Here is a 24,258-nt window from a genome sequence, read left to right as displayed (position 1 = left end):
TCCTCCATGGTCTGTCTTCTGAAGGGGCATGGCTGCTGTTTTCTATTTGCATTTAATGTCATTCCAAGCAAATAAAAATTTTAAAATGTGATTATGGGCATGATTCTTGCCATTCATCTTCACAGGGTGCAATGTCAGTGTTAGATAATTCACGCAGGGATTCCACAGCTGGGGCACACCCACGTGCCCTCTTCTTATCAGAACTGTGGAAATCCTGAACAAGACCAGCTCTGCCATCTTTACCTCACCTGGGGACTCACACATGTTCCACTGACCCTGCCTCCCTCAGCTTCCTGATGAGTAAGGAACTTGACAGGATCAGGAGCCGGGGGCTGCCTTTCTTTCCCTTCCCTCCTAAGTCACCACTTCCAAGGCTTGGCTAACACAGGGAGTTGACATGAGTGAGAAAGGACAAGACAGGGTTCTGGGCTGCTCACAAGAGGCCACCACCTCCTGCCGGTGCTCAGAGCAAGCTCTGGTCTGTAGGGAAGGCGAGCTCCGGTTGACTCGGTCATAGACGTCACGTGGTGGGCGAGTCTCCTTGACCACCACTCACGAGGTGTCCATTTCCATGCTGTGCTCACCGGGCAGGGCGAGCAGTACATGCAAATGAGGAGGCAAGGAATGGTGGATACCCACACTGGGCTGTCCCCTCTGCCATGTACGTGCTCCACTGTCCCACCTGTTATGCCCCAATAATGGGTCCATGATTAAAAGAGCGAGACTGATACAAAGCGAAGGTCAAACAAAGCTTTATTTCGCACCAAGCATCAAGAATCAAACTGACCAGCCAGGGCCGCTTTTCTTACAGAGAAGTCAACCCCTCTCTCCTTTACGGACTAGCTTTTAAGGACATAGGCCATGTGGTTGGGCCTGGTCATGCACAGGTGGCCAATGAAATTGTAACACACAGAGAAAGCTGCACAGTGATGCTAGGTGACCACTTACCTTTTAGTAGATATTTGACCTAGCCTATCACCTTGGTTAGGATTGGCGCCCAAAAGACTCACAAAGGGCGGGACCCATACTCCTTGGTAGCTAGGGAGACAGTATGCAACCCTCCACTGATCAGATATCTTACCTGGCCTGACCCACCCTTGTATTTGGGCTTTGTTACCTGAGGTTGATTTCCGGGACTTGTTTTTAAGTAAGTCCCCTGGGAGAAGGGGAGCAGGGACAGCTTAAGGGTTAAACAACAAGGTTATTGTGTAACCTCAATGGAAGCCTCTGGCTAAAATATAAAAATATAAAATAGGTCCTTACACCACCCACTTCGCTCAAAAAACACAAAGTAAAAAATAAAACTGAGTAATTCCTAGACAGTGAGAGAGAAGCACACAGACTTCACCTTAGAACCCTTCTGAGGGCGGTGCTTGGCGGTTAGGGGGGTGTGAGCGGGTTGGGGGTGGATAATGGGACCTCTGAAGGTGTGGCCAAAGGGCAGGGCCCTTTGGGAAGGGGCTTTCTGGGGGAGGGGCCCTTCTGGGAGCAAAGCCCTGGGTGGGGGCATTCCCTCTGGGGGCAGGGCTGGGAGCAACCCCAGGAACCTGGCCCACAGAGAAGCTGGTCCTGTTTCTCCCTCTGCCCCCTTTCCCCAGGGACCCCTAGGCTTTGGAGACTAAAGTCAAAATTAAAGCCATATGTCTAAATGGTTCATACTGTGGTTGGGTAGTGTTTTTAACATATTAATTGACTGGTTTTTCTCAGTATTTGTCAAACCTTTCCCAACTCAAGGCTTTCTCTTAAACAGCAGCGCAAGGCTGGCCCTTCAGTTGGGTCAAGCTATTTGGTGATTCTCTGTAAAAACCCACCCTCTTGCGCTGCTCAGGAGGGCAGTGTTGCATCCTAGGATAAACATAAATGTATATCAAAAGTGTTTACAAATTATATTTATATGTATACATTCAATTCTATGTTTACATATATATGTATAAAATAAAAATAAAAATATTGTTTAAAAGGCTGTTTTCCGGGATGCCTGGGTGTCTCAGTGGGTTAAAGCCTCTGCCTTCGGCTCAGGTCATGATCCCAGGGTCCTGGGATGGAGCCCCGCATCGGCCTCCCTGCTCAGCGGGGAGCCTGCTTCTCCCTCTCTCTCTGCCTGCTTCTCTGCCTACTTGTGATCTCTGTCTGTCAAATTAATAAATAAAATTTTTTAAAAAATGCCTTTTTGCAGGGAACCTGGGTGGCTCAGTCCTTAAAGCGTCTTTTTTCCACTCAGATCATGATCTTAGGGTCTTGGGATGGAGGCCCACATTGGGCTCCCTGCTCAGCAGGAAGCCTTCTTCTCCCTCTCCCACTCCCCCTGCTTGTATTCCTGCTCTGTCTCTCTGTCAAATAAATAATTTCTAAAAAAGAAATACTTTATTAAAAAAATATATGTAAAATGCTATTTTGCCCTCTATCCTGGTAAGATTGAACACATTCCTAACAAGAGATCTTCCTTGACTCCGTGATAAAAATTTAACATTGTCTTAATGAATCCTCACAACATCCGCCTCCCCAACCCTTCTCAGATGTTACAATTAAGGTTCAGTGAAGTCCAAACACTGGGCCTGAGGTAATATACCCAGTATGTGGCCTCTTGGCATAGTCTAGCAGCCCAAATTGGGGGCGAGGGTGTTTGAGTGTCGTTGGCCAGGATGAAAAAGCTGAAAGATGAAAAGAAGGGTAGTCTTGCTTTTTGGCCCAAAAAAAGAGGATTTAGAAAGAAAGAGACCTGTCGCCCAAAGGAAGAGGCTCCCCACTGATCCCAGCAGGGCAGGAGTCAGAGCAGAAGGGAAACTCCCATCACCAAGGAGAATGGGCTTCTCCTTCATACAAAAGCATAGGATTCCTCTCACCTGATATGTTTCTGTCCCATAGTCATCCCCCTCTGCCTGCCCCATAATAGCATTCACAGGAAATGGCTGAGAGATACATTCAACTTGCAGAATTATAGCAAATAAAGTAATCTTTGACCCATCCTGGGAGCTTCTGATTACTGGGAGGGGCCAAGCCATCCTAGGGCAAGTGCACTCATTTCAAGAACCAGTAAAATGACTCCAAGAGTATCATAAGGGCTAGTTATCATGACTGGTCCAGAAATATTTCTGGGAGTGCCTTTTAACATCCCTCCCATCATTTCTTCTCATCTCCAAGGGAATGGTACTTAGGTGTTCTGAAAGAAATATGCATGACTAGTAAACTGTGTGTGACCCCTGCCGCCTAATTTATCCCTCACCAGCAATTAACACTGATGGTTTGAAGGATGGCTACTCCCCTGGCAGGGCAAGAGCTGAAGCAGAATGTATGGGGCGAGGCGACTCTTCCCTCTGGATATAAATAATTAAACCCAGTAGCCACCCTTCCTGCCTGGCCACTGTCATTTAGGTATGGCTGATTATCCCTAAATGGGAATGAGATGGGGGCGGGGGTGAGGGAGGGAAGCAGGTGACGGTCAAAAATCTATAGTAGCTGCCACTGAAAGTCCAACCTGGCATTAGACTGAGCTCAAGTCCTGATTCCATCATATACGAGCTGTATGAACTTGGAAAACTGAGTTCAACTCTCGAAGCATCTGCTTTGCCCCCCCCCCTTGGAGTGAGAATAGTCAGTAGTATTGACTTCACAGGGCTTATTAGGAGGATTAAATTAGATACTGTTCATTTAGCACAGTTCATGGCCTATAGAAGGCACACATAAAAGTTGATTATCGTTTTTATGGACCTCCAACTTTAAGCCTTCTATAAAGAACCAAATGATATCTCTGAAAAATACCAACTGCCTACAAGGTTGTAGGGAAAGTGGTATCTATGTTGACCTGATTAGAAAAAAGTGGAAAATCTCTCTTGTTTAAGCCTTGTTGAAAATTTTCTAAACTCTGTCCGCTCTTCTGCTTTAGTAATTAGAACAAACATTGGAGACTCGTGGTTTTCTGATACCTGAGTTGCTCGTTGTAACACAGGGCAATTTGACATTAGTGTTTATTTAAAAAATTACCGCAAATGAAGATAAATGGTGAGACGTGCAATAAATTTGATGAAACTCCTGACGTGAGTGTTTCTTCTTGGGATTCTCTCTCTCTTTTTTTTCCTATGATCTGAGAGCGGATTACATTCTACTTGGGTGATGGCTCAAGTCAAATGTGTGGTTTTGCAGGTGCCTATCCTTTCACAGACAATCTTGGATGAACCATCATTGTCTCTGTAAGAAAACGGAGGGAAAAATGTGATTTTAACACTCAGCCTACAACAGTTCAACAATCTACCAATGTGAATTTAGAAACGCTGAGCAGGTCCCCCTTCTAGTAAGGAATATCTCTCCATTTTTCTTATAATACCTGAGTTTCTACAACTGAGCAATCTACTCTTTTTGTGTAAAACAGCTTCCCAGGATTGTTTCTCCTTTAAACGCAAGTGAACTTTGGGGATGGCACTCAGATCCCTTTATTTTACTGGACAACTGTGGAGCAGGGGTTGGGTGTGTTTCAAGAGGGAAAATATCCACAAGGGGACAGAAAAAGGACATAAATATACAAAATCCCATTTTCCAAGAATGTAAAATGCTAACTTCCAGGGGAGCCTGGGTAGCTCAATTGCTAAGCATCGGCCCTTCAGCTCAGGTCATGATCCCAGGGGCCTGAGAATCCAGCCCCGTGTCGGGCTCCCTTCTCAGAGGAAAAACCTGCTTCTCCCTCTCCCACTCGCCCTGCTTGTATTCCCTATCTCATTGTGTCTCTGTCAAATAAATAAATAAAATCTTAAAAAAAATGCAAACTTCCAATATTTATTGTTTTTCCTTTGCTCTAAATATCTCAAGGTTCACTTGTTGAAAGCAATTGATTGAAGCCCTGGGAAGAAGTGGTAGATTGAAGCACTCATCAGACTTGTTTGTGCTGCTTTGCAGGGGTCTGGCTGCACTAAATTATTTCAAGAAGTATTAATTATATAAGTCACTCAGAAGAAGCCATTTACCTATTTGATTTTCTTTTTTTGAAGAGAATTTTTTTTTAAGATTTTATTCATTTGTCAGAGAGAGAGAGGGAGCGAGAGTGAGCACAGGCAGACAGAGTGGCAGGCAGAGACAGAGGGAGAAGCAGGCTCCCTGCCGAGCAAGGAGCCCGATGTGGGACTTGATCCCAGGACGCTGGGATCATGGCCTGAGCCGAAGGCAGCTGCTTAACCAACTGAGTCACACAGGCGTCCCCCTATTTCATTTTCTGTGGTTCTTGACCCTTCCCCCAAATTCTCACAGGCCTCCGCAGCTGGCACAGAGTCCGCTCCCATAACTATAATCCCTGTCCCATACTCTCACCTCCATCATACATCATACATACCTGATACAACCGCACCTTGGTAAAAACCCAACCCTCTGTCCACCCTACATCTGCCCCTGGCAGCTGAAGGTGATTGGTGAGAAAAGCAACGATGCTGGAAGCTTTCACATTAAGTTTTTTTTTTTTTTAAGATTTTATTTATTTATTTGAGAGAGGGAGATCACAGTAGGAGAGAGGAAGGGAAGAGATCACAGAGAGAGGAAGGGAAGCAGGCTCCCTGCTGAGCAGAGAGCCCGATGTGGGACTCGATCCCAGGACCCTAAGATCATGACCTGAGCCGAAGGCAGCGGCTTAACCCACTGAGCCACCCAGGCGCCCCTTTCACATTAAATTCTTAGCCACAAATCCAAGTATGTTTCTCTGACCGACAGAATCTCCACTCTTCTCATGAAATATTTTGACTATTTCACATCTTCTTTCCTCCAACCTTAAGCCAGGGCTTCTCAACACTGGCCACACTTTTGAATCACCTGGAAGACTTTAAAACACAGGAGTGCCCACCTCCAGAGGATCTGATCTAATTGGTGTAGAACCAATTAGATTAATATCCAATTAGGGTCTGGATATAAGTGTGCTTTTAAAATTCTCCCAGTGATTCTAATGTACAGCCATTTTGTTCAGAGTGAGAACTGAACACCTTCCATCAGATACAGCTGATGACCGACCATTCTGATGACTTCACTGAGAAAAGTAAATTGAGGGCACCTGGGTGTCTTCAGCTCAGATCATGGTCTCAGGGTCTCGGGCTCTCGCATTAGGCTCTCTGCTCAGCAGGAAACCTGCTTCTCTCTCTCCCTCTGCCTGCCTCTCTGCCTACTTGTAATCTCTCTCTCTCTCTCTCTCTCTCTCTCTCTGTGTCAAATAAATAAATGAATAAAATATTTAAAAAAAAGAAAGAAAGACAAACTGGGTGGGTGTGTAGGTGGCTAAGTGGTTAAGCATGTGAATCTTGGCTCAGGTCATGAGCTCAGGGTTATGAAATCGAGCCCCACCTCAGGCTCCATGCTCAGCGGGGAATCTGATTGAGATTCTCTCCCTCTCCTTCTGTCTCTTCCCCCTGCATGTGTGTGCTCCTGCTCTCTCTCTCTCTCTCTCTCTCTCTCTCTGTCAAATAAATCTTGAATAGAAAAATCGGTAAGGAAAGAAGACCCACAGAATCCCATTAAGTTTACCTGGGTGGAACCCTTACTCAAATCCCTTCTGAGTGAGGACAAGCCCCTCCACTTGGGGTTTCTTCTCATTTCCCTGATCTCTGAGTATGAATGTGCTCCAGGACCCAACCTCAGACTTCTCCTCTGTCTTCCCTGAGTCCTTGGTGACTGTCCCTCTTCTACCATCTGTCTCCTGATGACTCCACATCTCCACCTACAGTCCAGACCTGGATTTTGAGCTTTCTTCCACTGCCTGCTTTCCAGATCTACCTAGATGAGTTAAACCCAACATGTTCAAAACGAAGCTCTTATTCTTCTCGAGCTCTGCTGGTCTTGCAATAGCTCAAACAGGAAACTGTAGAGTCATTCTTGATTCATCTCTTTCGTTCACTGCCCACGTTTAATTCTTTGGTAGAAGCTGTGGATTCTATCTTCAAAATATATTCTAAATCTGACCAGTTCTCCACACTTCAGTTACTCCCATTGTGGTCCAAAACACCGTCTTCTATAGCCTGAGTTATTGTAATAGTCTCCTATCTGGTCTTCTGGATTCCATTTTTGCTCTGTTCTAGTTTATTTTCCACTCAGCAGTTAAAGCAATCCGTTTAAGACAAAAGTCAGACCTTGTTATTTCTCTGCTCTAAGATCTCCAATGGCTCCCAACTTCACTCAATACAAAATTCAGTCTTACAAAATGTAACACTCAACTTCCTTCTCAATTCATCTCCTACCTCTTCACTCAGCTGTCTCTGCCTCCGCTCACCAGCCTCCTTGGTGTTTAACAGAGTACAGCAAGTGTGTGCCTCCCTTGGGGGGTTGCACTTGTTTCCTCTTCTTAAATGTACCCGTCTTGTTCTCTGAATCCACTCAAGGATCTGCCAATGGCTTTTTATCAGAGTAATCTCCCCTAACTGCACACAGCCAGCACCAGCACCATCACAATCAACATAGTTTCTGGCCCTCTCTACTTTTGACTTCTTATCAACAGCTGACATATTATATATTTATTTATTTACTGTCTGTTCTCTCTCTTCTATTTGAGTGCATGTGCTATAAAAATGGTATTTGTGGGGGCTTTTTTCCTGATTTATTTTGTGTTCAGAAGAGGATTTGATACATAATACTCAGTATATAATTGTTGAACGAATGAATGAATCAATGGAAATATCAGGTTATCTCCATCATAAGGGAGATTTCTCTCAAGCATTTTCTATAGTATTGCCCTATTTCATTCTCTGCACCTCTGGGTTGATTAGTAGATAAAATCATCATGTAAAATCAGTTTGAGCAAGGTTGGATCCTTAAGCTTCTATGTCACCTAGGACTCCAAATGTCACGGTGTACCATGCACATTTGCCTCCAGCCTTCTCCCCCATATTTTGGTCATGGATCAGCAGCTGAGGCATCGTTCAGCTTTCTTTTCCCCTCCCCTGTCTCAGTTCCAGGAGGTCCTCCTTGGCTTTGGGCCCCCTCCTTGTGGGTGATGAAGGCAATGTAGGGAGAGGCAGCAGCTTCCCTGACTCACCCCTGCTTTCTCCATTCATACTGATCGTGTAACGCATAGCCTGTGCAGTACAGGGCTGGCCAGGTCAGTCTCTGCCACCTTAGGACCTCATTTTTGTTCCCTGCGGCAGCTTGGCCATTTGCAAAATCAGAAATTGTAAAAGTACAAACAGGAGACAATATGCCATATTTTATGGATTTTAAGATGCCCCTTTCCTCCCATTTTCTTTCACATCTCCAATGTCAGGAATTGTCTTATAGTTGGGGCTGAGCAGGTGGAAGTCCCTATAAAGTTACCACAGCTTGACCCTGTGCCATGTGGTAACTGCTCCTAGGGCACAACTGATCATCTACATCCCTTGGCATGGCAAGCCACAGGCCTTTTGAGGACCATTTAAAGAAAGAAAATAAACTGGTTATTATATGAAAATCTCAGATAAGGAAAAAAAAAGAAAAAAGAAAAAGAGAAATCCCACCAGCATCAAACCAAGCAGAATGGACGGGTGGCAATTTGGATGACTTCAGAATACTTTTATAAGAAGTGCAGCATGCAAAACAATCTTGAGAAAGGAGAACAAAGCTGGAGGTATCAGTTTCTTGGATTTCAAGATATACTACAAAGTTATAGTAATCAAAACAGTAGGGTACTGGGAGAAAATATACGCATAAATCAATGGAAACAGGATAGAGAGCCCAGAAATAAATCCACAATTATATGGTCAATTAATCTTTGACAAAGGAGGCAAGTATAAGTAACAGAAGAAAGTCTCCTGAGAAAGTCTCCTGGGAAAACTGGAGAGCCATATGCAAAAGAATGAAACTAGACCACATTCTTTTACCATACACGTAAAGAAACTCAAAATGGATCAAAGATCTAAATGTGAAGTGTGAGGTGTGCCTGTCTTGCTCAGCCTGTACAGGATGTGACTCTTATTCTTGAGGCTGTGAGTTTAGGTCCCACATTCAGTGTAAAGCTTACTTAAAAAAAAATTAAATGAATAAATGAGAGACCTGAAACCATAAAACTCCTAAAAGTCAATAAGCACTTATCACTTGGAGAATGTTTAGCAACATTATTTGTGGGTATGTCTGCTTAGGCAAGGGAAACAAGAACAAAAATAAATTATTAAGACTACAACAAAATAAAAAGATTTTGCACAGTAAGGGAAACCCGCAACAAAACCAAAAGGGAACCTACAGAATGGGAGAAGATAGTGGTGAATGATAAATATAATAAAGGATTAATAACCAAAATATGTAAAGAACACACACACACACACAAAACCCCAAAAAACCCGAAACCCCAACATATAATCCAATTGAAAAATGGGCAGAGGACTTAATAGACATTTTTCCAAAAAATACATACAGACATCCAATAGACATGTGAAAAGATGCTCAATATCACTCATCACCAGGAAAATAAAATCAAAACCACAGGGAGATCTATCACCTTATACTTGTCAGAATGGCTAGTATTAAAAAGACAAGAAAGAACAAGTGTTGGCCAGGATGTGGAGAAAAAGGAACCTCTGTACATTTTTAGTGGGAATGTAAATTGGTGCAACAACTGTGGAAAACGGTATGGAGGGTCCTCAAAAAATTAAAAATAGATTTACCATATGCTTTAGTAATTCTAGGACTTGATATTTACCCAAAGGAAATAAAAACACTTGATTCAAAAAGATATATGCCCTCCTAGGTTTTCTGCAGCACTATTTATAATAGGCAGTATATGGAAGCAGTTCAGGTGTTTATCAGTAGATGAATGGGTGAAATAGGTGAAGGGGATTAAGAGGTACAAATTTCGTGTTATAAAATAAATAAAATAATTTCCTGTTCTCATCTGGAAATGAAAAGTACAGCATTGGGAATACAGCCAATGATAGTATAATAAGTTTATATGGTGACGTGATGATATACTTATTGTGGTGATCACTGAGTAATGTATAGAATTGTCAAATTACTATGTTGTACACCTGAAACTAATTTAACATTGAATGTCAGCTATATGTCTAATAATAATTTTTTAAGTGCAGCATGACAGAAGCTCTGGGTGGCTCAGAGGAAGATATTGTGAGAAAAATCTGGGCACTGAAATCTCTCAGTTAGAAAGTAAATAAAAGTAGTGAGATTCTTAATGTGAGGTTTGGAAAAACGTTAACCAAAAATTTTAACTTTTATTTTTATGTATGCATTTAGGCCATATGTAATAAAAATCTGTCTAAATACTTACCAAAGAGCTTTTTGAATACATTTAAATTAAAATATTAATGAAAAGAAAACATTGTATCATAGTTTGAATGGTAGCATTTTTTGTTTCTTATTAAACTATACCAGGAAAGGAGGCCAAGACTCAATAAAATATGGCTATTATCCCCAGTATCACAAGAGCATGAATCTCTCTGGCTTAACAAAGCCTAAGGAATCTACTACAGAAATGGGTTGTTCTTACTACCCTGGAGCCTTTTGTGCAGACTATGAACCAAAAGCTCAATATTAATCTTAAAATTAATTATATTACAAAGTTGTATTATTTGGAAGATGTGTTTAAATGACTCAAAGTTAAAAGATCTCAGTATAATGCTGGTTCTATAATTATCCTCCCAGAAAACATTACTTGTAAAACTTAATGATGTAGAACCATAATCATAGCATTGAGTAGGAGGTTTCCAAACAGATGGGAAAGTTTTTTGGTTGTTGTTTTCCAGTTGTTTTCTTCCCTTTCCTCCCCTCCTTTCACAAGGAGAATCAGCCACCTGTTTTTAAAGGCTGAAGTGTTTTTACTGTTCTTGGTCGGAAACATTTGTTTAAACAAAGTAGCACTTGGTTGCTAAACCCTTGATTCTAAATGGACATAGCCATCTCATTTTTGTTGGGCCAGGGTTTGGATAACAATTTGATTTCCCAGTCTGTTTCTTTTGTGACCATATAACCCTCTCCCAGTGTTGCATGCTCTGTGAGCTACAAGCACTTGAGAGCTCATAAACACAAAGACTCTAAGGTTTCTTTGGGATTAGCACCATACAAATGCAGATTTGGCACAATGGAAGACTGATTCCATCCTTGTAACTGTTACTGCTCTACTTCCTGCTTCCTCTGGGTAGCAAAGCTAGCCACTGTTTTTAAAATACACCCTCACTTTAGCTGCTGACTTTTACATTGGCTGCCTGGAGAAGAGAAGGAGTTCTTGCCTATGTATTTCAGTGTTTTGATCCCTTTCAATTATTTTTTAAAATATATATCATTAAATTTTACAGGAGTATTACAGAATTCCTAATTGCAGAATTTGAACTTGAGCTACGCAATCTTACTTTTCGTCTTCAATCTATGTGTCATTGACCCTTTTAAGTCTGATTACCTGTATGAACTCTCTTCAGAATCTTTCCCTGGTTAACACAGTATAGAGAAGTGCTGGAAACCAGTTCTTTTCTGTGACACAATTCTTCCAACGGAGTTGAAATGCTTTGCAAACAATTTCACGTATATCAGCCAATTCATATACAAAGCAATGTCATGTGAATCCTTTCCTTTTTATATATCATCTTTCAGTGATGATCAGGAATTCATGCTGGTACAGAGACTCTGGTTTGGGAGGAGGAAACAGGGGCTTGCGAGGGGAGGGCGAGAGCAGAAGCTGCTCACCTGCTGTTAGAACTGACCTTAGCTGGTGGTACCAACATCTTCACCCTTTATGCATCTGCATCCTTTATGCATGAAATAGCAATATGCCTTTCCCTGTCGTGTAATCCTTATTTAGTTAATACCCAGTAGGATTTGCAAGCCCTTCACATCTCTGTGGATTTATTTTATTTCAGAGTGCAAGTGACTTTATGGCCCAATTACCATCATTGTGACTTATTGCATTAGTGTGGGAGGGAGAGAGGAGCAAGAAACGCCTGATCACGTGTATCGTCATCAATGGAATGAGTGCCACGCACTCCTGGCCAAGGCAGAGGGATGATGAAACCTTTCTGATCTATTTATCAGAACACTGAAGCCTGGGTGATTGTGCCGTATTTTAACAGACAAGTGTGTCAAGTGTATGGGTGAAGATGTTGCAGTGGTGGTGTTAGAGTAATTAATATTTGGAAGGTAATGAATACTTTGAGTTTAAAGATGTCAAAGGTCAAAGACGGGAGGAATGACTAAGATCGGATGTTGACCCCCTCAAATTACAGGGGTATTGAAGCGAGACTGAGTCACCACCTGACCCCAGAAATGAACCAGCGAGGCGGGCTCCTTATTAGAGCAAGGCTCCCGGAAGCCAGATAGCCCTTGTGCTTGCAAGAGCTCAAGGCACAGCCGGCTGTGGAGCACCGAAGCAGCAACAGCCACAGCAGCCACGGGAATCGTGACCCTCGGGCCTGGCGCCTACCTGGAATTTCCGCAGCGCCTGGTTCAGAACCACCGGGGGGGACAGCTCCCCAAGGCCGCCGGCGCCGACTGCGGAAGGGGACCGAGAGCGCGGGCTTCACGCTCCGTGAGCCGGCTGGGGCGGCGGGAAGACCGGCTGCGTCCCCCACAACCCCGGAAACCACTCGGTTCCTCCCTTCCCCCTGCAGGGCCGCGTGGGGCCTGCGGGTGGCCGTCCCGGGCCACACGTCCCGCAGGCGAGGAAGCCACCGGCCGCTCTCCCCCCTGCCGCCGCCGCCACTGCTGCTCTCCTCGCCCCGCTCGACCGAGGGATGTGGGGCGGGCCCCGCGCGGGCCCCGCCCCGGCCTGCTCTCCATTGGCCGGCGGGCCGGAGGTGCGAGGAGGCGGGGTCCGTCTCTGGCCGCTGGCGCCCGGCAAGGTTGGCCAGGGAGCGCGGGGTGCAGCGGGAGGGCGCGCGGGGACGCAGCGTGCGCTGAGGAGACGCAGCGGCGGCGGTAGCGGTGGCGCCTGGGCCCGGCCGCAGCCCCTGCCTCCCGCCCTGCGTCCCTCCGCGGCCTGCAGCCTGCGGCGCCGGAGCTTCGAGGGTGCTTCCTCGGGCGCTGGGCCCGAGGCGGCCAAGACGGCGGGCGGCCGGGCGCGGCGGGCGCTGTGCTGCGGGCTGCGCTGGTGGGGGGCGGCGGGCCGCCTCGCGGGCCCAGTGCCCGGCGCGTGCGGCCGGGAGGCGCTCTGTGGGGCCGGCGCGCCGGCGGCGGCCGGGGCTATGGCCCAGGTCGGCGGGAGCGCGCGGAGGAGGGCGCCGGCGCTGCTCGAGGCCGCCCGCGCGCGCGCTACGAGAGCCTGCACATTTGGGACGACGTGTTCCGCGAGTCCGGCCCGGACAGCGGCGGGAACCCCTTCTACAGCACGTCCGCCGCCTGGCGCTCCTCCTCGGCCGCCTCCTCGGACGCCGAACACGAGCGCCCCAGCCCCCCCGCTGCCTCCCGACGCCCCGGAAGCGCAGGAGTCCCACGAGGACGAGGCCAGCGCGGGTTGGAGTGCCACGCTGCGGGACCGCCCGCCCCCGCGCTTCGTGGACACTGGCGGTAAGGCGCGGCCGGCGGGGGCGGGGGCGGCCTGGGGTGGCCTGAGCGCGGGACTGGGAGAACTCCAGACGCTCCGCCGGCGGGCTGCTTGAAGGCGGCTTTTCGGTCAGCACACAGATGGGGCCCTGGCAGCGGGGATTTGAAGTGCGAGAATCAATCTGGTTGCGTGGTGGTGGTTGGTGGGGGCCGCTCCGACTTCCCCGCGGATGGAGAGGATGAGGCGGAGGCCCAGGTTGCACCCTGCCACTGGCAAGGACCCAAGGGGGGGGCCTTCCCTCTCTTGCTGGTAGTGTCCAACCCAGTCACACCTGTGGGGTTGCTCGTTAGGGGTGCGTTTGAGTTAGGTTCCTAAAGCCCGATGCAGCTTGTGTGTGTGTGTGTGTGTGTGTGTGTGTGTGTGTTTGTGTCTGTGTGTGTTTGTTGCGGGTGGGGGGGTACGTAAATCGTTTTGTGTGGATGGCCCCAGAGCAGCGTTACCCAGGTGCCAGGGGTGGGGCAGCCAGCCTTTGGAGGGAGGCCTAGTGTGAGCCGGGATGTCTTCACTGGCTCGTGTTTTCTCCAGTGAATCTGACCAACATTGTCCATGCCTTTCAGGATCACTTGCTGAGAGCAGAGAAGAGTGAGAGGACCAGTTATCAGCGTTAAGCTGTCTGCTCTCGCTCCAGAAGGCACTTGTGTGTTCTGCTTACCGACACGGTCATGGTCAAGCCCCTGATATCTGGAGGTCGCAGGCCTGCTGGCGGTTGTGGCTGCTTGAAATCCTCCTTTACTGCCTACTTTTTGGAAAGGTAATTCTGACATGTCTCTGCTTAGCCTGCAGAAGCTCTGCGGCCTCTGCCCTCTGGGAGAGGTGGAGACCAGCCTGCAGTCCCACCTGTCCCCTGATGCTTTCTGTTCCTTGCTCGACAGCCTACTGTGGCAGGCCCTTGTTTCTGCACACCATTTTCTTGTGTTGAAGAGTGTGCAACCAGTGTTGTGGAGGACCAGGGGGTGGCCATACTGGACCCAATGCTGCTCTCCCTGTGGCTCTCCATGATTGTTGTTCAACCATGGAAGGCAGGCCAAAGGGAACCCTGGCTGGTGCCTGAGCTTGGATCTGGACCTTGTGCCACAGCCTGCTGGTAGGCTGATTGGGTTGGCTGGACTCTCTCAGCAGGGAGTGGTCTGCAGACCTCCCACGGACAGGCTGCCGTGTGGACACCCTGAGCTACAGCTGGGCTCTAGGGTCCGAGTCAACTGTGCTGTGTTTTGGAATGGGTGAATTTAACATATTCTCATTTAGGCTTCAGTTCAGAGTTTGGGAATTTTGAAAGTCACATCACCCTGCATAATCCTTTTAAACCCCATACATTTCCCAGAATGTCATAAGGGTTTCCAGCCCCAGATGGCTGTTTTCCATTCAATTAGCTCTTTAAGAATTGTACGTACCCAGAGCTCTGGTTTGGCAGACTTGATGCTGTGAGTGCTGTGATCCAGTTTTGGATCTTGGAACATGAGAGACATGTCCTCTTGTTTCCCTCCCTCTCTGGCGAAAATAGGGGAATCGTGTTAGCTTAAGCCTGGTTATGACTAAGAGCCATGAGTGTTGGTCTGAGAAGGATGAGCGCACCTAAATACATTTTCAAGCAATATTATGTTTCTCAGTAACCTATACTTGGGAGAAATTCTGCATCAGAGCAATTTAGTCTAGCCACTGCGGCACTTAAATGGTCATGAAGTTCAGGATCATTTGTCATTTAGCATCAGGTTCAAATTCTGCTTCCTTTGGATGTGCACTGAGCTCACATCTGGACCCAAGAATCACAGGCAGGCAGGTGCTTTAACCAAAGACATTTAGTGGTTATTGGATGGTATTTATACCCAATTTTGTTTTCCGGTTTTTTGTGGAAGCTTGCTTTTAAAATCCAGCCCTAATGAAGAATTTCCTTTTATTCTTGAAACAGTCTTTCCCTGTGGGAAATTCGGGGTGGTGGCGGAAGCGTGAGGTGGATGGTTTATTAAGCATGAGTTCAGATGGCCTGGAACAATGGGATATGATTTATGGGGCCTGGAAATAGATGCCAGGCAGAGAAAACCCTTGTGCCCCACGGTGGGGGGGGGGGGGGAGAGTTGGACGGGTTTGGTAAGAGTGAGAGCTGTACCCTGGCCAGTCTGAGAGCAGAGAGGCTCAGGCTCTGAGGTTTATTAAAGTGTCAAATATAACCCCACTTTAGGAAGGCAGCTTGGGCCTGTCTTCCATCTTTGTTCCCTGGTTCACTGACAGACGTCAGCGGGCCGGTGGGGTAGGAAAGGGTGGCAAACAGGACGGTGGCATTTGGATCTATAATCAACCCTCGAATAGGAAAATCCGTAGCAGAAATGGCTGTTGCTGCTAGAAGCAGATGAGGAAAGCAAAGGACTTAGGGAACAGGTTTCATGCCTGCTTTCTGCTGCAAAAGCGTGTGTGTGTGTGTGTGTGTGTGTGTGTGTGTAGATAAATGAATGTGTATGTGTACATAGGTGTCTTACACATAAATATGTATTGCTTGTGCTGGCTTGCGCTGGTTGGGGATTTTGGTTTTGGTTTTAAATTAGAGATCACAGGTGCTGTCTAGGAGTCCCTCTGATGCCCTAGACTCCCTGCGCCAGAGAGAGGCATCGGCACTGGGCACCCCTGAGCTTGGATCTGCATCTGGAGTGCAGTAGGGAGGCACCTGGTGCCCAGCCAATGGGAGGAGGGCAGGGAGGCAGAGGTGTTTCTGTGGTTCAGGTTGAGACTAGTCCGCGAGCAGCTCTTCTAGTCTTCCAGTCTTCCCAGATTCTTCCTTCTGTTCTGTCCATGCATTTAGCTTCCTGGATCAGGCGCTCCAGAAGTGCAGCCAGCAGATAGGAGTGGAGGTACCCTCTCCCTCTCCCCCTTCCCTCTCCTCCCTGGCTTCTGGTTGTGCCTGGAGATATGGGACCCCTTGAGGTGATTTAAATACAAAGACCATGCTTGCCCTGCTGCCTCTTAAACCCTGTCTGAAGGGAGGGTCAGCCTGGAAGCTGAAGATGCGTGCTGGGACCCCAGGGTCCAGAACCTTCTCCTGATCAGACTTACAGCTCTCCCTCTAAAATAACCCCTTCAAGCTGTCAGCCTCACCTGCCCACTGTGTAAATAACTGACACAGCAGGCGGGCTCACTCCTTGGAAGCAGCACGAAATTCAGGACGCGCTGGTTTCCGGGCTTCTGCCCTTCTCATTTCCCATTCTGAGCAGTCTTGTGACTCCTTCCCTCTGAGGAGGCAAAGGAACAGGCAGATTCCCAGATGCTCAGGGGCCCCTCTGTGTTTGGCTTTGTTGGTGCTTCCTTTGCCGTGGCTGGCTGGATTCTGAGCTGTTTGCTTTTTCTCTTAGAGGCTGGACATCCCAAGAGTTTTTTTTTTTTTTTTTCTGTGTACCACGTCAGCAACCCTCCGTAATCATTCAGCAGGGAGGTGTGACCTTGAGAAGCTGAAGACAACCATAGGGCTTTGGAAATTAACATGGTTAAATGTTTTATCTTAGGGTTTGTTGTTGGTTTACTCGGCTTAAAGTCTTTTTTGACTGAGAAGTAAGAGGAGAAACATCTTAAAGCTAGAGATAAATGTATATGCTTGTAATGGGTTTGTGAGCTGAGGTACCTGGGCCCTCGTCATTGGTGTCCACGGTGAGCCACTGCTCCCAGCTTTAGCTCTGTATTGCATTCGGTGGTTCCGGGAGAAGCTGGGTGTCTGGGCGAGCGACAGGGTATGCCTTATGCAGTGCTCCCTAATAGTCAGCCACGTGCCCCTACCACACAGAATTCAGAGAAGGGAGCTTCCTGGAGGGAGGTGGTGTTCAGGCTGTGGGCATAACGGTGACCACAACCAGCGGGCCCCAGTCATAGCGTTCTGTTTCATAACCACGCCAAACCTTTGCGAGTACTCCGAGTACTCCGAGAGAGCCGCGATCACCTCCACTTCACAGGGAGAAACATGATTTCGTCTGAGGCGATGAGATTACCTGGGGAAGTGGTAGCCTTCTCTCGAGGGAGACTTGATTAATCAGGGAAGGTCGTGCCTTTTTAGTTTTTTTTTTTTTTTTCTTTACAGCATCTGAAAACTTTTGCTGTCAGAAATACTTTCGTATTTTTACAGGAATTGCTTATAACTTTTTCTCAGGGCGTATGCAGTTCAGTGAGGTCTAATGCATGTAAGGATTTGGATTTGTGTAAACAATCTGCACAGTCGGATAAGAGACAGGAAATCTGGAATGTTATCTATTTATTTAATCTGTCTCAGCCACTGTGATGAGCATCAATAGAGTGCTTCTGCAGGCATCAGGGCTCTGAATCCATGGGGAATCTGGGGGTTGTGTGGGGTCTGGTACTCAGTTTTATTTTATTTATTTTATTTTTTTAAAAAAGATTTTATTTATTTTATTTGACAGATAGAGATCACAAGTAGGCAGAGAGGCAGGCAGAGAGAGGGACGAGGAAGCAGACTCCCTGCTGAGCAGAGAGCCCAATGCGGGGCTCGATCCCAGGACCCTGAGATCATGACCTGAGCCGAAGGCAGAGGCTTTAACCCACTGAACCACCCAGGCGCCCCTGGTACTCAGTTTTAGAGTTGAAAACTCACCTTTATTTTTAAGAAGTGTGATTGTGTATTTTTTCTTATTAATAAGTAATATATGTACATTTTAGGGGAAAAATTATAAAATTTTAAGAAATCCCATAACCCCTCATGACCTTAACTAATCATAGTTAATCATATTGAGTATATTCTTCATATATCTTAGGTGTCAGCTTGTTGGGTGACCTGCTCTTTAATTGTAATTAATATATTGTAGTCATTTTCCATTTACATTTTTAAATGTCGATTTTAATGAGTCCACGGTATCACACAGTTTCCTCTGGGTCAGTGTTGTTGCTGCCTCCCTCTTGTATTTGTTCTGCTATGATAAATATTCTTGAAACCTAAGTCTGTTTGCACATCTGTAGCACAATCCTTAGCAGAAAATGACCGAAGCAGAATTGAATCAAGGACCCACTGTAAGGTTTTTGGTGTCTGTGGTGAAATAGGTCTCCAGAAACATATCTACAATGCTCCTGCCGGCTGTGCACTGAAATCCTTAGAAAGTCATGCTCGGAGGACCTGCTCCAGTGTGTGATTCCTGCCCGCTGGGGCTCTTAGAGGACCGTTGCCTTTGGTAAAGCTTGCTGAGGTGTAATACACACACACACAGCACATGAGTCCTAGCATGCAGCACGCTGTGTGTAACTACTACCCAGATGATGATCAGGAACGTTCTGAGCACACCAGAGGTTCCCTCCTGCTCCTTCCCAGTCAGTCACTCCCTGCCCCCTGCTTCTCTTCCATCACCAGCGATCAAGTTTGCCTGTTACCTTGCTCTGGTGGTTCGGTTCCTCAGGACATCTGTGGATTCCTTCTTGTTGTCGCGTATGTGGCATCTTAAATTTCGTTATCGTCTGTTGTCTTCCATCACGTAGGTACTGTAGTCGGTTATCCGTTCTCCTGTTAATGGTCTTTTACATGGTATCCAGTTTGGGGCTTCTGAGGATAAGCTGCTTCAGACATTCTTGTGGTTTTGATGGACAGATACATTTCCCTTGAGCATGTAAACCTAGGAAAAGGTTTTCCAGGTCCTAGATTAGATGCGGGTCTCCCCTCTCAACCTCGTGGACTGGGTGATGTTTTGCTGAGGCCTGTCTTGTGCATGGCCAGATGTTGGCCACCTCCATTTGGCCTCTCCCCACCAAATGCCCAGTGGCACCCTTTCCTCCAATTACATCAACCAAACTTTTCTCCAGGCATTGCCATATGTCCCCTGGGGAGCCAAATCACCTGCAGGTGAGAACAACTGCTTAATTTTTTAAAAATTTATTTTAAATTTATTTTTTGAAAAGATTTTATTTATTTATTTGAGAGGGAGGGGAGAAGCAGAGGGAGAGGGAGAAGCCAACTCCCTGTTGAGTAGGGATCCCGGTGCAGGCCTGGATCCCAGGACCTTAGGATCATGACCTGAGCCGAAGGCAGATGCCTCACCGACTGAACCCCCTGGTGCTCTGAGAACCCCTGCTTCAGTACATGCTGGCACACTGTGTTCCAGTTCATCCAGCTGCCAGCAATGTGCGGGATATGCCATGTGTTAATTCAGCAACATACTGAACCCTGCTGGGATAAAATGATGAGTGAGACCTGTCTCCTGGAGTCCAGCAGGAGAGACAAAGTAAAGACAAGGAGAAAGAGCCTCTGGGAAGCAGTGGGATCAACATTAACAGGGATTTATATGGAATTCTGGGGAGGGTCACTTGGTCCAGTGGGGTTGGGGAGGGGTGGCCTCTGTGATGGAGGTGGCCCCCTGAGCTGCTTCTGGAAGCAGAGATAATGATTACTCAGGTGAAGAGGAAGGAACAGGGCATCTCCAACTCAGGCAAAGGCCAGGAGGAGAGAGAAGGTATGCCACTCTGCCCAGGGGTGGACCCACCCTTTTCCTACCCTGAGCATCCCGACCCGAGGCCTTATTTACGAAAATGTCCTGAAACGCGACATGATGTCCTTGTTACCACAGCACAAGTAACTGTAGCTGGGATCCAAGGTCCCATGTTCAGGTGCAGATACAGATGTTTCCGGCGTTTCCTGGCGCCCACAGGGAGGGGAATGTGGTCGGCTTGGTGAGATCTATGAACTTAGGATGGAATCTCTGGAGAAGCCCTGAGCTGTGCCCTTGAAAGAAGGAAGAGGGAAAGGGAAAAACTCAACTTCTGTTGGCGGAAAGAGGCACGGTGTTGTCTCAGGGTGGGAGGGATGTCGTACTAAAAGGATAACAGGCTCTGAAAACACCCTGTAATGTGACGATGATGTTCCGCCCCAACTGGCACGTGGTGCAGAGCCCCTCTCCCCTTTTCGAGTTTCAGAAAAAACTTATTACAAAAGTAGGAACCCCGGGCAATAGTTAGCTGTGTGTTTAATAAGCCACTTTACTAAAAAGTTTAGAACTGCAAATCTTGACACTCTCACTGCGACAGACTACCTCCTTGGCCAGGATATTGGAAACTTCATCTGCTTCAATTTCCAGCTTCTAGGCTCGTGGACACCCCCACCCCATCCCCATTTCTTCTGTGGAAGAGGAGCGATCTTTTACAAATATAGGCTAATCTGATGATTCCCCGCTTAAAGCTTCATGTAGCTTCCAGTTGAAACCAAAGGGAATTCCAGAGTCCTTCGCAAGGCCTCCAATGCCGACAGCTGCTCCGCAGCCTTCCTTTCCAGTGTCCCCTTAGTCCCCTGTCCTGCCGTCTGCACATAATCTATTCATTTCCGCCTTCATGCCTATGGGGCCCATACCTGGAATGTTCTTCATGGCAGTCCTTGCTTGTTAGTTTGGTCTTGATTCAGATGTCACTGCCTTACCCCATCCCTCTTTGCTGCCACATTTGCTAATATGTTTCCCTTGTGGGATGAGATGCTGGATGTCTTGGTCACAGTTAGGACACGGTGAGTCCTCTCTGTTTGTTGAATAAAGGAACTAACAGAAGACCAGATGAACACACAGAGAGCCAGAAAGCACAAGTGGGGGGAATGGCAGAGGGAGAAGGAGAAGCAGGCTCCCCGCTGAGCAGGGAGGCAAATGTGTGGGACTCGATCCCAGGACCCTGGGATCATGACCTGAGCTGAAGGCAGACACTTAACCGACTGAGCCACACAGGCGCCCCCTGGCTCCAACTTCCAAAGATGGTGTATGAGCTACCTTTGGTGGGAAGGAATGAAGATCAGCAACTGTCCTTGATTCTGCTTCTCAGGAAGGCATTGTGATGTGGTGCCCAGGACTTTGGAGACAGACACACGCTTGGTGCCCTCCGGCTCTGCCGCAAAAGCAACACCTTCCAGAGGGCAGCTGCAGGCACCCGGTGGCGTCACAGTAGGTCAGACCCGGGAGGCACTCAGCCATGTCCCATTCCACCATCCTGCTGGGGTTAAAAAAATTACCTATATATAAAAAAAAAAAAGAACCAGAATAGTGGGGATGAATGAAAAATAAAGTTTTCCTATGAAGTAGTGGTAGTTCTCTTGTAGTACTTTTTTCTCTCTCTCTCTCTTTTTTTTTTTCTTTCTTGGTTTGTTTTCTGGGGAAGGGGCCTGCCATGTGGGTTTTCAGTCAATGATGTTCCCTGACAATGATCTTCCCTGACAATGATGTTCCCACCTCAAGGGGGTGGGCTCTGAGGAAACTTTCTTTTTTTTTCAGGCTTTTGTTCTCTGGCGGTTTTTTGTTTGTTCACTTTTTTTTCTCACTTTGACCGCTTTTGATGGTTTTTGTAGTTTTAGAGGAAAACAAACTGCACCCTGATCTCCCTCTCAGAGAAAAGCCTCAGTCTGGCTGCAAAGCCCAAATAAGTTCCCCCTTGGCCGCTGGCAGAGCAGGTTCCAAGTCGCTGTCCCTGGGGATGGAGGATCTTTTGCTTGTACCCAAAAGCACAGCAGCAGCAGCTTTGGGCACCTCCAGACCGCTAGAGAGGTTCCAAGCAGCAATCTCACACTGAGATTTTCCCGCTGGCCCGGGCTGGGAGTGCCTGGTCTTTCTGGGTCTAAGAGCGCCCACCTTGCACGCACCAGTTTCAGGGAAGGCAGAGGTTCGCGCGCGGGTCTCAGGCTCTGAGAACGGGGCACAGGTCCGAGAGCACCAGGCTGGGCCTTCGCGCACCTCTCTGGGGCGAGAGTTTGGTGCAGGCTCTGAAACAAGGGCGTGTATCAAAGGGCACCGGCGGGGCCTTTATACCTCTCTCAGGGGAGTATCTCAGGCTCTATAGCAGGACTCTCGCATTCTGCCGCCTGGTGTGGCTCCCATCCCCTCACAGGAAAGGGATCCCATGCATTCTCGGGTGTGCTGGCAGCTTAGGGACCAAGAGCTGGTTTCTCTGCCACACTCTCTGCCTCAGCACCACGGGAGGCTGTCCTGGAACCGGGGACAGCCAAGAGTGCTCCAAGCCTGTGTGGACCCTAGGCCTGGGGATCCCAGCCCTGAATTCTTTCCTCTGCCCTTGATGACCCCAGAATAGATCAATTCAGCAACTTTCAATCCATGCCAGGCCAGGGAACAAACACAGCAGTACACAAGATCAACTCGCCTTGGTCCCAGGAGCCTGGATTCCCCAAGGAGGGCTTCACCTGGTCTCTGAAGGGGATTCTGGGGGTTCCAAGATGGCCATGGGTGGAGCCCACCAGGTAGAGAGACCGCTGGAGAGTGTCCACTGGCGCTGAGCAGACGGAAGATCCCCTCAGGCCTTCCCTCGTGGCTCCACTGTGCCCTGGGGAGAGAAAAGGGCCAGCCACACCACACCGGGGCCGCAGCTCGGCCGCCCAGGAGCGGCAGTGGGCCTAGCCTGGAGCTCAAGCAGCGGCAGGGAGGCCTGGACTGGGTGGGGGACTGGGGTCCTGGAGTCAGCAGAAGAGCAGCGGGAACCGGCAGGGGGCGCAGCCAGGCCCCTCACCCGACAGGACAGACAGGAGGCTGGGCTAGGGCTCGTGGGTCTGCAGAGGCCTGCACCGCTGTTTGCCGCCCCCCACCCGCCGCAGCGCGCCCGCACCTGCCTGCCCCGCCCACCGCCTTCTGCGGGCCCATCGAAATCACTGTGCAAGTAGCGCCTCCCGGGGAGGCAGGGGTTCTGGGCTGGTGGGGCAGGGCGCGGGGGAGTGCCCCGCTGACTCAGGTACTGAGGGGCTGGGGAGGGGTAGGGGCGCTAGGGAGAGAGGGAGGCTGTGTTCCTCCTGCCCGCTGCCACCTGATGCTTCGTCCAAGGGAGCGGGAGGGGGGCCTGGCGGACAGGTTCCTGCTGGCCTGGTGCTCCTACGCCCCATAGCCCTTGCCCCACAGCCCTCGCTCCACTTCTCGGTATCCAGGGAACCCGTGGGGCCCTACTGACATCAAGGGGCCCAGCACCACTGGGCTCGTCTGGCCCCCGGATAGACGCCTGTGCTGACAGGCTTCTTTTCCAGAACTTGATGGAAAATTTTGTCCCTCAGAATTGCCGGGCTCCCCAGCCCTAGAGGAGCTGGCTCTGCCCGCGCAGCCTGGGCCCCACTGGGCCCCCTCCACCTCAACTGCCTTTTACCCAGGAGCCCCAGGATACCATTCCTTTCTGGCCCATGGACCCCTTCCCCCCACCCCCACACCTCTACTTTGGGCCTGTGACCACCCTGGGATCACTTCCATCTCCGGCCCCCTAGCCCACAGGTCCTTGTCCACCTCTAGGCCTGACCCCTGGCCCCTCTCACCTCTGGGGTCACCGAAACCCTTCCACTAGGGGGCCACTGGCTTCTGCGATCCCAGACTCCCGGGACTCCCCTCCACCTTGGAGCTCCCTACCCTGATTCCTCTAGGAACTGCTGTGCCTAGAGCACCGAAACCCCACATTCTCAAGCCAGCTGTCTTCGGGCCAGGGACTCAGGTATCCTCAGGGACCCTTCTTTCCGGGGCACATACTCCTCTCTGTGCAGGAGAGACCAGAGAGAGCAGGCTTGGGGATCCTTCACTCCAGCTGGATGGAGGGGCAGAAGCTGGGGTGTGTGTGAGGGGGTGCTCACAGGTGGCCTCCCTGGGTAAGGAGCTTCCAGGAGGAAACTTCAGGGCGAGGCCATGAGGTGGAAGCCTCAGGAAGCACTGGCTGCACAGACTCCAGGCTCCTGGCTTGGGCAGTGGGCATTTAGTGGCCAGAGCCCTACAGGACCAACCCCGTCCAAACCCACCCCACCATGGCCGGCTTTTTTGTCTTGAATTTGCACAGCAACCTTTTCTCCAGTATGAAATTGAAAGCTTTGCTTTGGA

At 48.6% G+C, this 24,258-nt stretch overlaps 2 protein-coding genes across 7 annotated transcripts in view; both read left to right on the top strand.

Moving 5' to 3' along the window:
* LOC309857056 (conserved oligomeric Golgi complex subunit 2-like) overlaps positions 1 to 24,258 on the top strand; it is a gene marked incomplete at its 5' end in the record, with an annotated part of 269,912 nt that overhangs the window by 46,789 nt on the left and 198,865 nt on the right. The gene's annotated exons all lie outside the window — the stretch shown is intronic.
* The window catches only part of LOC309857058 (uncharacterized protein), a 33,113-nt gene continuing 21,940 nt past the window's right edge, over positions 13,086 to 24,258 (top strand). For 2 of the 4 annotated variants that reach the window (XR_014307460.1, XR_014307461.1), the window contains exons 1-2: positions 13,086 to 13,431; positions 14,026 to 14,219. Coding sequence is in view for 1 of the 4 variants with exons in the window: in XM_082749963.1 (XP_082606089.1) it covers positions 13,110 to 13,431 (322 nt within the window). In the remaining 3 variants the exon portion in view is untranslated. The remainder of the gene's footprint in view (positions 13,432 to 14,025; positions 14,220 to 24,258) is intronic. The other 2 variants (XR_014307459.1, XM_082749963.1) reach the window with 1 other exon arrangement.

This window comes from Mustela nivalis (genome assembly GCF_964662115.1).
Source record: "Mustela nivalis genome assembly, contig: HAP1_SCAFFOLD_292, whole genome shotgun sequence".
In the NCBI taxonomy this organism is placed as follows: Eukaryota; Metazoa; Chordata; class Mammalia; order Carnivora; family Mustelidae; genus Mustela; species Mustela nivalis.
Note: the sequence above shows the minus strand (reverse complement) of the source record. Positions and strands in the feature narration are given on the sequence as shown.